Source organism: Salvia miltiorrhiza, chromosome 5, assembly GCF_028751815.1.
Source record: "Salvia miltiorrhiza cultivar Shanhuang (shh) chromosome 5, IMPLAD_Smil_shh, whole genome shotgun sequence".
NCBI classification, from domain to species: Eukaryota; Viridiplantae; Streptophyta; class Magnoliopsida; order Lamiales; family Lamiaceae; genus Salvia; species Salvia miltiorrhiza.
The window spans coordinates 15,351,070-15,366,293 of record NC_080391.1 but is presented as its reverse complement, the minus strand read 5'-3'; the positions used below and the strand labels follow the sequence as shown (position 1 = coordinate 15,366,293).

The window sequence follows — 15,224 nt, the reverse complement described above, 5'->3', positions numbered from 1 at the left end:
ATGTGAATCTATATTCACATCAAATCTTCTCTACTTTGACTTTGATTGGTGGAGAAATTTTTTTCTCTTTTTTTTTGCTTTCTGAGATAAAAAATTTCAACGTGCAATCATCATCATCTTCATTGTCATCACTTGTAATGTCAATATAATCATCAAGAAGTTTTCTTGTGATTTTTCGTATCCTCCTTCCTTGCACTTCATGAGACTGCACTTGTAATTCCACCACGCCAGTTTGCTTGGGCTTTTTAGTTATTTTTTTTTTATTTCTCCCACTTCATTTGACATGGCCTTCTTGCCTATTTTTTTTCTTTCCGACCTTTTGTTTTGTCTTGGGTGCCTTCTTAACTATTTCTTCCCTTCCTTCTTCATGATCTTTTGATTCTTCAATTGATGGTACCATCGATTTGATTACAACATTCATTGGGTCACATTCTATCTTTTGGATTGCACTTGCTATAAGAGTTAGCTTTCCCCTATCATTGACTTTTGCATGCTTTATAGTAGTCATAAAACGTATTTCTATTGAATTTTGAGTGCCCAGACTTCTATAGTACGAAGAATCGTTTTCATCCTGGGAAATTGGATATTTAAATTAACATCATGAGTAGATTTATTTAAAATTGATACTTGTTATTTTGACAAACAATTATTGACGAAAAAAATAAAAACTTACGTGACTGATTGATGAAATACACTCATCCACCGAGCATCCTATATATACTGCTGCAACCTCATCGAACATTGTAATATTTGCATCATAATCTCCTTGTATGACATTTAATGTTATTCTATACCTGGAATTTTATGCGTTCGCACGTAAAAAGGAATTACTTTAATAAATAAATTGTTATGCGTGTAAATTTATATTTTATTTTATTTTATAGCAATATTTCTCATTTTAATGTATTTTTTGAACCAATTATTGATTAATATTTTAATAGTACAATGTTATAGAACTCATAAAATTAAAATAAAATTTTATTTTTATTTAATTAAACATCACCTATTTTTGTCTTTCATATTTATTTTATAGGTTTCATCTTAATTAATTTTAATTCCAAAGATTCTAGCAAAATTAAAATTGTAATTCTTTGTATTTCTTAATTCTAAATTATTAAAATTATATAATAAAAAAATAGTAACTTATATGATGAAGAGTCCTAATGGATACTACTACTTAAATAACTATTAAAATATAAAGGATAAGCCATAATATATTTATAGATATATTATATGTATAATATATTAAATTATACAATTGACCTTAAATTAAGTATATAGTATAGATAAAAAAAATAAGCAACTAATCATTTGCAAGATTATTCAATTCGATTTCTATTGCTTGTTCAATTTGTTAGCAAGTACCTTCACCAGTATATGTTGATTTTCTTTAAGGTCTTTCAACATGCTTGCCTCATAATCAACCCCTCCGTGCTGGTTGTCATGTGCTTGGTCCGTACAAAAAAGTCCCAAAATCCAATAATTGGCCCATAAATGTCATGCGGGTGCAACGCTTATTAATTAGCTAGTGTTCTATTTTTACAAGTCCGAAAGTTATTGTCCTAATTTCCAAATCAACCTAAGTTATTGTTCTAAAAAACCCTCTGACTCCCTTGTTCTTCTATGAAGATGATATACTTGTTGATAGTGATGAAGTAGTATTGAGATTCTTGTTACTAACGAAAGGTGTTGTTGCAATTATCTTTTTGATGTTTTGATGCCAACCTGTTTCGCCTCTTGGAAAAAGTAGTGGATATTGCAATGGATCATAACATCCATATTAATGTTTTATTCTATGTCTCTCGCCTGAATGAGCATGAACCACAATATCTCGCTCAAATGGTATGTTATCATTATTACCTTCGACCCATATCGCTGCAACTTGATTTACATGTGGAGAATTATATACTCATTGATCCAAGTTCACATCTTTTGAAACATGAAGTTGAACATTATCCATTGAAGGATAATCTTTCAATCTTCGAAAAACTTTTGCATATGGATTGACTTCCAAAATTTTTATGATTTTCTTCACTACTATTTTCTGAGATATTTTGATTTTGCATTATGTTCATTCTGTTCTCTACCTCGCGTCCTGTATCATAAAAATATAATTGAAAAAAGTCGGGGGTTGAATCTTGTGCTATCAATCCCGGATGATCATGATAAACCATTTCTTGTGCTCGGAAAGAATAAATTCCTCGTCTTGAAGATGTAAGCTCTTTATCCAATTTCACTCCAAATGAAGTAAATGAGAATATACAATTGTATGAGCGGATATTTTTTCGGAAATCCATAGCTTCTTGTGATTCGGATGTAAACAATTCATATAATTCTTCGGGAATTTCAAAAAATGAAAATATAACCTTTCCATTATCGCAACAAAAAAATAAGAGGCTCGTATTGAAATTTTGTAGCTCCACAACAAATGCAATCAAACACCTTTTTTAATTCATTTAGTATAGAACCTGAATGCATAAACAATAAATTTAAATTTAATAAAACATTATTTATCAATAAATAAATACAATTCTCAAAATATTGTATTACTTACTATTGATATCACATGATTTCTGTTGTTTTAAGTTCGAACGTTTCCTTTCATTTGTAAAAGTCTTCTTTGTTGATATACCTCTATTGCAATAATATCACATATAAAATTAAAAGAAAATTAAGCAAAAAAATCCAATTCATGAAATTAAGATACAGTTTAAGGACACATGTTTGAGATTGATCAAGCTATATTGGCATTATATTTAAGATTTTTTTTTACCTGGAAGTGAGTTTGATGTAGACAAAAAATTCCAAGTAAAATTCTAAGGACTCATACTTCAGCACAAAGAAGAAGAAAAAAATTGTAATATTGAGGTTTGAATCATAATTGATTAAAATATGATAGCAAACTTATTATCAAAAAAAAATAGCAAACATAGAATTGTGAGAAGCATCGGATACCAAAATATGACAAAAATTAGAAAGCCATTTTTTTTAGGCCTCATCCCCACCTTTTACGTATGTATACATTATAGAACCATTTAAATATAATGAATTGTTGCATCTATATATCTTGTATACTCATGAAACTTACATTCAACTATTCAAGGCTTCAAGCGAAAGTGCAATAGAATTCAATCTAACGGAAAGTTACTTATCTTTGATCATAAACTTTTTAAGGCATCAATCCGATTTACGTAAAACAAGATTCCTCTTTTTCATTTTTCTTTTATAATAGCTCTATTTATAATAATAAGATTCTTGAAGAAATAAGTTTTACTTATTTTGACTCATGTTATTTTTAATTATAAAAAAAATAATAATGCAAAAAACAAAAAAACTAATATTGTGGCCCAACACCATGGGTTTGATTGAACGTGCTAACGTAACGGTATTTGACGATAAAAATAGACATACAATAACATGAACTTTACCTATCTATAACAACTGTAATTCTCTCCTGATAGATTGAAAATTAAAAAAGTTTACTGCCATAACACGAGTATAAGAAATGTCAAGTGGTTTCAGATAGAATCATAGAATAACAAAGTCTACATCTCATGAAAAAGGAAAAAGAATTTGCACTCAACGAGGTAGAGAATCGCACATTATTGTCATACTGATAAGACACCTTTTAGTACCCAGATTGGGAGCAGAGATTGTATCTTCACCAAAAAAATTTCATAGTTTTAGCATAATCATGCATGAATCTAGCACCAACATGCATCTCAAATTTCAATTACAACCCGACATTTTAAAAACCATCACACCGATAAGAACCAAATAGACATACAATAATAATGTAGACATACACCTGTAATTCTCTCCTAAATCTTTCTCCGGCGAGTGTTTCATCAAAGTATTAATGAAAGATAAGATCTACGAGATGTTGTATGTATCAGCTTAAAAAAATGGTAATATCCAGTAAATAAACAAACATACTTACCTGGTGAACCGCAGACCCCGTACACGTAATTCTCTCCTAAATCTTTCTCCGGCGAGTGTTTCATCAAAGTATTAATGAAAGATAAGATCTACGAGATGTTGTATGTATCAGCTTAAAAAAATGGTAATATCCAGTAAATAAACAAACATACTTACCTGGTGAACTGCAGACCCCGTACACGTGGAGCCTCACACACAAGACGGGGTCCAGCAACCGCAAAAAACTTTGGATTCAAGTATAAGAATTGTGATTAGCGTGAGATTCTTCTATGTCAAATACTGCTCTAGAATTGTGATTGTGTGAGTGTGCATGTGAAGAGAAAGAGATCGAGTTGTGTTTGAGTGATTCGGACTAATCTATACCTACAAATAGGAGAATGAGAGAAACAAAAATTAATAAATTAAAGATGGGATTTTGGGAAATCAATGAGAGAATAGGATAAAGATAAGATTTTGGGAAAAAAGAATGATACAAAGAATTGTGATTAGTGTGAGATTCTTCTATAATAATAATAATAATAACTTTAACTGTAACTACATTATTACAAATAGGAATAGACTAAAGATGAAATTTTGGGGGAAAAAAAATGATTAGCATCGCTTAAAAATAATACAAAGTATTGTGATTAGTGTGAGATTCTTCTATAATAATAATAATAATAATAATAATAATAATAATAATAATAATAATAATAATAACTTTAATCGTAATTACATTATAGCCCTTAAAATAAAATAAAAAATAGGGACATAATAGGCAAATCAAATTTTGTAAAACAAGGCTATTTTATAATAGGTATAGATTTAAATTGCACCAACTTATAAGTCAGTAGCCTGCATTGGGGAGATTCATCCAAATGACTCATATCCATTAGTTTTGATTATGCATTTTTTATTTAATTTAAATTGCACCAACTTAAATAACACAATTATTTGAAATTAAAATTGCAACTAACTTAAATTACATAAAATTAAAAAAATAAAATAAAACATAGCTTAAAATAAACACCTAAATAACTATTCCGGCCCTAGAGGTCTGAAACGTGCTCGATCAAATCCGCTTGGAGCATGGCATGCATCGTCCTATCTTTGAGAATTGCATCTCTATGCACGTACTCCTCGAAGCTAGGTGTGATCAATCAAGCCTCTTCAGACGAGTTACTACTAGGCGCACTATGTCCTGTGTCCTGAAACGACGTCGAAAAGATGTTAGGCCGTACGTCGGATTGTCGTTGACGTAATCTTGAAGAAGCCGTTGATGGGCAGCCTCACGATCACAATAAACGAACCCTTTATTGGAAATAACCCGTCGTTGGGGTTGTGGTTGGGGAGTGAAAAATTGAGCAACAATATTTTGCGATTGGACGATGATGTCCGTGATTTCCTTCGTCTCCCCATCGGACGAAGATGGAGTATCATCGAACCACGAAGTCATTTTGTGATAGAGAAACAAAAATAAAGAAATGAAAGGGAAAGTGCATTACTCATACGGATGAGTAAGGCTCGAGTAAGAGGGAGCTTACATCGGTCGACTCATCCAAAAATTGACTCGAGTCCCCACTGATGAATTGACCGATGTGGATGCTCTAATAACACAAGAATCAAAACAAGAGTGAGTACAATCTATGAGCGAGATATCATACAATTAAAGGACACTAGGGTATGTATAGATCGATTCATCTCCTCGAATATCAACTAACGTGCGTTTACTTTAGTTATAAAAATTCCTTTGAAAAATGATAAATAAGAACAAATGAGAAAATATTATCTTTTATTACTATTTTTTTATCATATGTTTATTATAGATGAAAAAATGTTGATTTTTTTTTTTCACATTATTGCCCGAAGATAATATTATCCAACATTGGAGATAATATTATGTGATTGACTTATTGATATATTTTGCCTTCCAGTTTTCGTTTCATAATGCCTGGTGCTTGATTTTGTGTTAATTACATGATCAATAATTTGCATGTCTAATTATTCAGTTTGAGACCTAGCAGAGATAACTGTTTAGCGGATTCAGGAATGTATGATTTAATTTTAACCTTGAGACCTAACGGAGATAAGTGAATCATAAGGAGCTATTCTTGTGAGCTTTTGGGAGTTAGTATATTTTATTGAGACTTAAAGGAGATAGAGAATTTATTAATCTACTGTCACAAAATGTTCTAGCGAGAGCGTGTGATTATATATGTGATCTCTCATCAGAACTGGATTAAATTGGTAAATAAGATTAATAGGTTGATTGTGTGAATTTGATTAATGAAGTTACATCCCTAGGATCAGTCGTTTAATTATCTGAGTTTCTATTTGATTTTTATTTGCTCTAGTTGAGATTTAATTTTGATTCATCATATTTGTTTGGTTGCCTGATTATTGTTTGAGATTTTATTTTAGGGTGATTTTGTTTATCAGTCCTCGTGGATACGATACTCTGCTTGCTGATTATTGCTACAATTACATTGTTATAATTGCAGTTTTTATAACTAATAAATTGGTGATCATAACAAAAGATCCAAAATTAGATAAAATTTCACATAAACATGATGATAAATATTTCAACATGTTTGTAGTATATATAGGGGGTTTGCAAAACAACCCAACTTTTAAAAAGTGTGTATCTAATATACTCCCCCCGTCCCATTAATCGTGCCATATTTTCCTTTTTAGGTTGTCCCAATAATATTATATTGTTTCTATTTTTTGTAAGAATTGGAACAGGTGATGCTGAGCTCTTTTTCATTTTAAATTTATCCAGTACTTTGTTGATATACGCTTTCTGAGGCAAGCCTAAACACTCCTTGTGATCTATTTCGAAATATTTCTATTCTTATCACAAAGCTTGCCTCACCCATATCTTTCATTTCAAACTTACTGGAGAGAAATTCCTTAGTCTCATGAAGAAAACCAAGATCATTAGTTGCAAGCAAGATGTCATCAACATACAAAATCAGAAATACGATCTTACTCCCACTGACTTTTACATATATACATCAATCAACGATGTTTTCCTTAAATCCAAAGGATACGATGGTATCATTAAATTTTTTATACCATTGTCGGGATGTTTTCCCCTTTTATTCTTATATCACATCATGTATCCTTTTTTCACCATTGCATTGTATTGAAATAAATTTCACGTGAATAAATTGTCAACTTCAACAAAACACAATATATTCACGGATAAATTAAGGAATTACACTATATATTGGAGGATAGAAAGAAACACACAACATAATTTATTTTTTCACAAATTATATTTGTCGAACACACTTATATTACAAAGAAAGAGTCAAAGGAAGAGGTAATATGTATTTAGAATTGTCTGCATTTAAATTTAAACATTTTGTCTATTTTTCTCCTTAATGTAATTTATACGATATTATGTTATACCTAATTTCAAACATCTTATCTTTTTTTACCCTTAAATCAATTTATACAATTATGTTTTTTTTTGACGAATTTATACAATTATGTTATGCTCAGTTAATCAATGTTTGAGCTTGTTAAGTAGTTTGTATATATGTTGTGTTAATTATTGCCGGGTGTTCGCTAATATTTTCACCACGCCGCAAGTATACGGGTAGTTGTAATATATGGAAGTAAGGTCGTATCCCACAAGGATTAGTAGTTCAATCTATTGATTATCCTAAGTCATTATGCTATAGCTATTTAGACTAAACAATAAGGTAATTGGTTTGATTATCTACTAATTACTTAACAAGTTCAAAGACAAATAAAATCAAATAAGCAAGTGGATTAATATGATGATTAAGACGATTTAGGGACTAGACATCAATGGATTAGTAATGGACCTCAAATTAGCTCAACATTAGTATTGATATTACCTATTATCTAGAGTGATCTCCCAACTAGTTCTAGCCCCCTCCCGGACGACTAAAACGGTAGATTACGGGTCATAGTTACCGTCCCCGGTTAACTTCTAACATATAACTCCCAAAAGCACAACAAAGATCGATAAACTCTCACCCAACTCTCAACCTCCCGGTTTATTGAGTCGATATGTTTCAAACACCTAATCTATTGCAATTATCATCTCCCGAATCAAATTACAAATTAGAAATGCATAAAGAGTGGCCAACACTTCATACAAGGAATAAAACTAGGGCTTGAAAAGATAATGAAGAAGGTATAATCAAAGACTAATAATGAGCATAATAATCAATTCATTACATCATCCATGAGCCTAATCCCCAAATCAAGGGGGGATTTTAGCCTATCATGCTTACAATCAAAATACTTAATTCAAGGAAATTCATAAATGAAATAGAGAGAGAGAGTAAGAGGTGACAAATCCTATTTAATTAGCTTCCTTCAATCTTCTCTCTTCTGCAATGTCCTTCCAATCTTGGTGGTTGAATGTAGTAATGGAGGCTAGGGTTTGGTGTTGAGGAATTGGGGAAGATGGAAAAATGGGTGTGTGTGATGTTTGATATGAGAAAAGAGGGGAAAAATGGAGTTTTGGGCTAAAAATCACGTCTGGGCCCACCAAAAGGCGGATCCCCGCCTCTTTCCCGCGGTCACAGCATGAACCGCGGTTGAAAACGCGGCTGGAAGCAGGGGAGGCCGCGGTCATGGGCCGCGGCCGCGGCTCGGACCGCGGGTGACTGTAAAAAACGTTCTGGACTGCTCTGGAGCAGAGGCCCGCGGTCGGGCCCGGACCGCAGGTTACTGGGCAATTTTGGAGCAGAGGCCCGCGGTTGGGCCCGTGGCCGCGGCCCGGACCGCGGGTGTCTGGGCTTTATGCGCAGTCCGCTTGTTCGGCTCCGTTCTCTCTCGTCCGGACTCGGATTTGGTCACCGTTTGCGCTCACGAATTCCAATCGAGACGTACTTCGATCTCATGTCTTCAAAATCCTCCAATTAATCCTTGATTTTCTCTGAAATCACTCTAAAACTACACCAATGAATCAAAACTCAACAAAACTCAAAATTGGGATACAAACACATATTATCAATCAATTCATGGGGGAAAATGACAACAATTCATGCGATATTGAGGTACGAAAATCATGTTTGTCACCGGGCGCATTTATACAATGATTTAGGTTATATAATTTTTTTTTTGGAAAAGTAGGTTATATATAATTTAAAATGTGTGAATTATGAATGTGAATTATTATCGGCCGTATTTCCGAATCTGTGAATTATTCTCCAACGTATTCCCAGGTATATTTGTCATAATTAATGATCCACCTATATATTTCTAAAAAAAAAAATGATCGACCTATATATGGTATTCTCGTGCAATTTGAATGGTGCTTTTAGTTTTATCTTGAAAGGAATAATGAAAAAGATCATCAACATTAATAATAAAAGTTTGGCAACGAAAAATAATTGAGCTCCAAATCCAATAGACAAGATTTTCAAAATAATCGTTTAAAATTATATCCTTTTTTAACATATTGTGCCCGTGTATCTTACAAAATAATGTAGCAAAAAAGAATTTATTTCTGCTGAAGCACAAAAAAAGAAAATAGAAAAAAACTTGTAGTATCTCAAATGAAATGCGTCTTGAGTACATAATTTAAATAAATTTCTTAATATTGTAAAATACCGAAATTACCCTTTATAAGCCCATGAATGGAAAAAAGCATGAAGCAAGAAATAAGGGTATACATGTAAATTCAAACCGCCAAAGAATTCGAAAGTAAAGTCCCCGCACGGTTACATAACAGAAAAACAGAGGCTTTTCCGCGTCGCAATGGTTTCTCCTTTCTCTTTCATTCTGTTTAAGAAGCACACAATTTTTTGAATATTCGCCGGAGCCCGAATATTCCGTCCACTGATAGCTTCTCCGTGTTTAACTGACTACACCCACCCGCTAACGTTTAGTAACCGTTAAAACCTCACTTTTTCTAGCCGTTGTTTACAAATTTCTCAATTAGGGTTTCATCCAATTTTTCCAAGAATTGGATTTTTGAGGTTCTATCGGAAATCGAAGCTGCAATGTTCACTCCGAAGCGGCAGTGGCAGGGGCCCTCGAGAACACCTAGGAGTGAAGTACGTACGCCAAACCCTACTGCCGGCAAGGAGAAGTTGGTGGCTTTTATCGACGGCCCTCCGCCGCCAAGGGCCTTGTTGAATGACAATGGGGATAGAGCTGAGACGGAGAATATGGATGATTGGCGAAGGTTTCGGGAGGTGGGGCTGCTGGATGAGGCGTCTTTGGAGAGGCGCGATCGAGAGGCATTACTTGAGAAAGCCCAGAGGCTCGAAAGCGAGGTTAGAAGGGCAAAATCTTACTTCTTTTTTGGGGCTTTTTTTTCAGTTTGAATGTTTGGTCTTATATAAGACTGCTTTGTTTATTCGTTTAATTTTATTCCCAATGTCCATTAGGTTGCTACTTGGTTTGGTATCGCTTATGAGTTCGATTTCTTTTGTGATAATCGTTAATCGTGAAATTTGGTAGATGGTGGATCAAGGTGATTATATACATGTATGAGGGAATACTATGGCATAAGAACTTGTGATTAGATTTTCATATAGTTGTGTAATGCATGCTGGAAATTCTGCCATCTCACTGAGAAATAAAATGATTGCCAGTAAAGCAGAAAATTAAGTCCTAGTAACATTGTATAATGCTAAGAATGATAAACATAATGAGCTGAGACATCGATAAGGTGAATGAGCTCTTGTCAAAGATGAAAGTATGAACCTTTTGTATCTGGAATTATTAAAAAAGTTGCCATATATTGGTCCTTTTAAGATGCAGCAGGTACTGGAACTAAATTTGATATTATCTAATCTTCTGTCTGGCAGCTTCACGATTATCAGTATAACATGGGATTGCTGCTAATTGAGAATAAAGAGTGGACTTCAAAGCACGATGAACTTCATGAATCTCTTCTAGAAGTGCAGGAGCTCCTCAAACGTGAAAAGGCAGCTCACTTGATTGCAGTTACTCAAGTGGAGGAACGGGAAACAAATTTGAGAAAGGCTTTGGAGGTTGAGAGACAGTGTGTGGCAGAGGTGATGTAAATTAATTGAATCTGCATATGTTATGCTTGTAAATTCCATGCATGTGTGGTTTGTCCTCATGAAATGCCAAACCTTACATTCTGCAGCTTGAGAGGTCTCTGCGTGAGATACATGCGGAGCGTGACAAAATCAAGATAACGTCTGATACTAAGCTGGCTGATGCCAATCATTTGGTGGCCGGAATTCAAGATAGGTCTTTGGAAGTGCAACAAAGGTTGCTTGCTGCTGATGCAAAGCTTGCTGAGGCCAGCCGGAAGAGTCTAGAGATGGAGAGGAAGTTGCAGGAGGTTGAGACACGGGAAAGTGTTCTTAAAAGGGAGCGCATGTCCTTTATCTCTGAGTATGATTAATGCGATGATCCTACTCACTTTCCTCATTTGATTGTAGCTCATGTTTTTATTTGTAAATACCTTTGTCTTTTATACCAGGCGGGATGCACACGAAGCAACTTTTATGAAGCATAAAGAAGATATGCGGGAGTGGGAACGGAAGCTGCAAGAAGGTGAAGAGAGACTTTGTCAGAATAGGAGACTTATTAATGAGAGAGAGGAGAAGTTAATTGAACTTAATAGGATGTTAAAGCATAAAGAGAGTGAATTTGCTGAAGAACAGAAGAGGGCTGAGTTTCTAAATTTAAACCTTAAGAAGAAAGAAGACGAGGTCAATAAAAAACTTTCCGAGCTGATCGAAAAAGAGGAAGTAAGCTTCTGATTATATCTAGTTTTCGAACTGTAATTAATACTTTTTTAATGTCTAACTTTGGTTCGACTTCTCTGCAGAAAGCTGAAGCTCTTAGAACAAATTTAGAGATGAAGGAAAAAGATTTAAGTGCGTTGACTGAGAAGCTGAGCGAGAGAGAGAGGGTGAATAGCTTTCCTTAGTTTGCGTGCAGATTTATGTTTTTGTTTTGCTGCATTTTCTGATTTTGTTAACCCGTCTTATGAACCAAATAATTAGCGGTTATTGAGTAATGGTATCTGGTAGTAACCCTTTTTCTGCATTTTATCTCTTCAAGGATTAGAACTGTTTTGCGTAGTGACTTCTCAGTGGTGCAGTCCTGGTTCTTTTTGGAAAATTTGTTTGTGGCTTACATCATAGATTTTGCATCATCTCGGTATTAAAATGGCATACTTTAATTGAATTGAATTCATAATACTTTGCAGGTGGAGATTCAGAACCTTGTTGATGAGCACAGAGCTGCATTCGAGATAAAAAAGCAGGACCTTGACGTAGAAATGGAAGAGCAGAGAAAGTTGCTCGAGGCTGAGTTTAGAGTCAAAATGGATGAATTGGGTAAAAAGGCGAACGAAATCAACCATATGGTGGAAAAATTGAAAAAGCAGGAGCAGGCTCTGGAGAAGAAATCAGAAAGAGTCAAGGAGAAAGAGAAGGATATTGATGTAAAGTCGAAGGGGTTGAAGGAAAAAGATAAGGCCCTGAAATTGGAGGAGAAGAATCTAAACTCTCTTAGGCGAGAAACAGATTCTGAGAAAGAAGCTTTACAAATTCTCAAAGATGAGCTTGAGAAGATGAAAGCTGAGATTAGTCGGACAGAAATGCAGATTAATGATGAAACAGAGAAGCTTAGAATTACTCAAGAAGAGAGGGAGAAGCACAATCATTTGATAGAGGAATTGAAACAGGAGATACAGAGGTACAATCATCAGAAGGATTTGCTTTGTAAGGAACGTGATGATTTGAAGCTAGACAGGAAGAGATTTGAGGAAGAGTGGGAGGTTCTTGATGAAAAAAGAGCTGAAGTTACTAGAGAGTTGCAACAACTTGACGAAGACAAAAAAGCAATTGAAAAATTGAAACATTCTTTGGAAAAGAAATTGGAAGAAGATAAAATTGCCACCGAAAACTACATTAAGAGGGAGATGGAGACTCTTAGACTCGAGAAAGAATCATTTGCTGCCACAATGAAGCATGAGCAGTCAATGTTATCAGAAAAAGCTCGGCACGAGCATAATCAGTTACTTCATGATTTTGAGACTCGTAAGAGGGATCTTGAGGCAGAAATGCGAGATAACCATGAGGAGTTTGAGAAATCTCTTCAGGAAAGAGAGAGAGCATTTGAGGAGAAGACTGAGAAAGAACGTAGCAGTATAAATCATTTGAAGGACGTTGCTGATAAGGAAGTTGAAAATATGAGGTCAGAGAGAAGCAGATTGGAGAAGGATAGAGAGAATATTGCCCTGAATAAGAAACAGTTGGAAGAACAGCAGCTAGAAATGCAAAATGACATTAATGAACTTGGCGTTTTAAGTCAAAAGCTTAAGTCGCAGAGGCAACAATTTATCAACGAGAGAAGCCGATTTGTTTCTTTTCTTGAGAGGATAAAGAGTTGTCAAAACTGTGGGGGCATGGCAAGCGACTACATGCTAGCTGACATTCTTGTTACTGAACTGGACGAAAACGAGGCTTCTCCCCTTCAGGCAATGGGAGAACAACTTCTGGAAAAAGTTGCTTCATATGATTTGAAGGCTAAGACACCTCGTGGTGAGAATGATAGAAAATCTCCGGATTCTGGTGGGCGTATTTCCTGGCTTCTTAGGAAGTGCACTCCAAGAGTCTTCAAGTTGTCTCCAACCAAGAAACTTCAAGACGTGCCTTCTCAAAACTTGGACCAAGCATTGTCTGATACACTGGTCAATGCTGCTCAAAATGTTGGAGAATCCAGCATGCCGCCGGTTGGAGCTTCTGCTCAATCTGATGCTCCTGAAATAGATCGTGCAGTACCAGAAGTTTCAGAAGATTCCAAGCAGTCAGAGATGACGCATCGTGGACGAAAATCTGCTCGAAAACCAGGGGATGGAATCCACAGAACACGTTCTGTTAAAGCAGTAGTTGAAGATGCTGAAGCTTTCTTGAGAAGGACATCAAAACATGGCGAGCCAAATGAGCAGCAAAATAAGGACGCCCCTGCTTCTGCCAACGAGGATAGTAGAGGAGATTCTGGCTTTACTGGTAAAGGAGTCGGTTCCGTTCGGAGAAAGCGAGCTCGTGCAGCATCTTCTAAAATGAGTGATGGCGATGAAAGTGATGGTCAGTCAGAAAGCGTGAGTGTGGGTGGCCGCAGGAAGAGGCGGCAAACAGCTGCTCCAGTGGTACAAGATGCTGGGAAGTCACGTTATAACCTTCGACGGCATACAGTGTAAGTCTTTAATCTCACTACTCATTCATGAAAATAACTACTGTGAGTATGAGTTGAGGAATCATTCTTCAAATTGATTTCCTTTTGCATATTTGAAGTGGACAGCAATACTGGTCCTTTGCTACGTCTAAAATCTCGATTTCTTTTTCTTATCCCCAGTAAGGGCAAAGGTATCGCTGCCTCAACAGACTCTGAGAAAAGACCAGATAAAGAAGTTGGTGATGTGGCTGCACCACTGGATAATGAAATTACTTCCACACCAATTGAAGAAGTCGAGGATTCGGCTCAGGTCGTGTCTTATAAACGTGTACAAACAAAGACGGTCATGGTTGATAGAGTAGTCAGGGTAAGTCTCGCTTGATCCTCTGCTTGATATCATGATTGCATCACATCTCTTCCTCGAGCATTCGTTTCTAAACTCATTGCACATCGCAATGCAGTTTGTGCCATCAGAAGCCAATAACGATGAAAACTCGAATCCTGTCATGCCCGCGAAGAATGTGGAAATAGTCAGCGAGGAGGTCAATGGAACACCAGAATACAACGACGAAGATGAGCACAACAGCCCATTGCGCGAGGAAGAAGAAGAGGAAGACGAAGATGACTACGACGATGATAATCCGGGTGAAGCTTCAGTGCCCAGAAAGCTTTGGAAATTCTTCACATCGTGATGGCGTTTCTTGATACTTGTAACTTTTAATTTTAGACGTATTAGAACTGCACAAGGTTAAATGTTGTGTAATATCCATAGGTAAGTCGTGGATTCCGAATTGTTGGGATCTCTTTTTTGTTTAGAACCCTACAGCATATTCGGTTTTGTAATCAGGTTCTATTTCAAAACCTCATTTTTCTTTATTTTTATTTTTTCAAACCAAGAATAATCAGCTTTTGTTAAGGATGGCGAAATTGATTTTTGTCAAAAAAAAAATCGCAACTGTACAGTAAATAAATCTACCTAAAGCTAATAAATGTGCCCAAAATTATTATACTTCATTTATGGGCTACTTAGGGTGATAAACTTCATTTATGGGCTAAGCCGTTTGTTTGACAAATAATTTCAAAATTTTGTCTTAATAATTCAATCTACTAACGTTAAAAGGTGGCAATTATGTGTCTGCTTCACT

At 35.2% G+C, this 15,224-nt stretch overlaps 1 protein-coding gene across 1 annotated transcript; it reads left to right on the top strand.

Moving 5' to 3' along the window:
• Window positions 1-9,623: 9,623 nt before the first annotated feature.
• Window positions 9,624-14,955, top strand: LOC130986315 (nuclear matrix constituent protein 1-like). Its single transcript, XM_057909693.1, has 8 exons — window positions 9,624-10,187; window positions 10,725-10,934; window positions 11,030-11,283; window positions 11,372-11,642; window positions 11,723-11,806; window positions 12,107-14,100; window positions 14,260-14,446; window positions 14,541-14,955. The coding sequence occupies exons 1-8, from the start codon at window positions 9,912-9,914 to the stop codon at window positions 14,769-14,771; spliced, it is 3,507 nt and encodes a 1,168-aa protein (XP_057765676.1). The 5' UTR covers window positions 9,624-9,911; the 3' UTR covers window positions 14,772-14,955.
• The last annotated feature ends 269 nt before the right edge of the window (window positions 14,956-15,224 follow it).

Bases quoted from the DNA above. Each gene is read 5' to 3' on its own strand.
- LOC130986315 (XM_057909693.1), top strand. From the start codon at position 9,912: ATGTTCACTCCGAAGCGGCAGTGGCAGGGGCCCTCGAGAACACCTAGG. The intron at 11,284-11,371 runs GTATGATTAATG...CTTTTATACCAG, and splicing joins CGCATGTCCTTTATCTCTGA to GCGGGATGCACACGAAGCAA. The intron at 11,807-12,106 runs GTGAATAGCTTT...AATACTTTGCAG, and splicing joins AGCTGAGCGAGAGAGAGAGG to GTGGAGATTCAGAACCTTGT.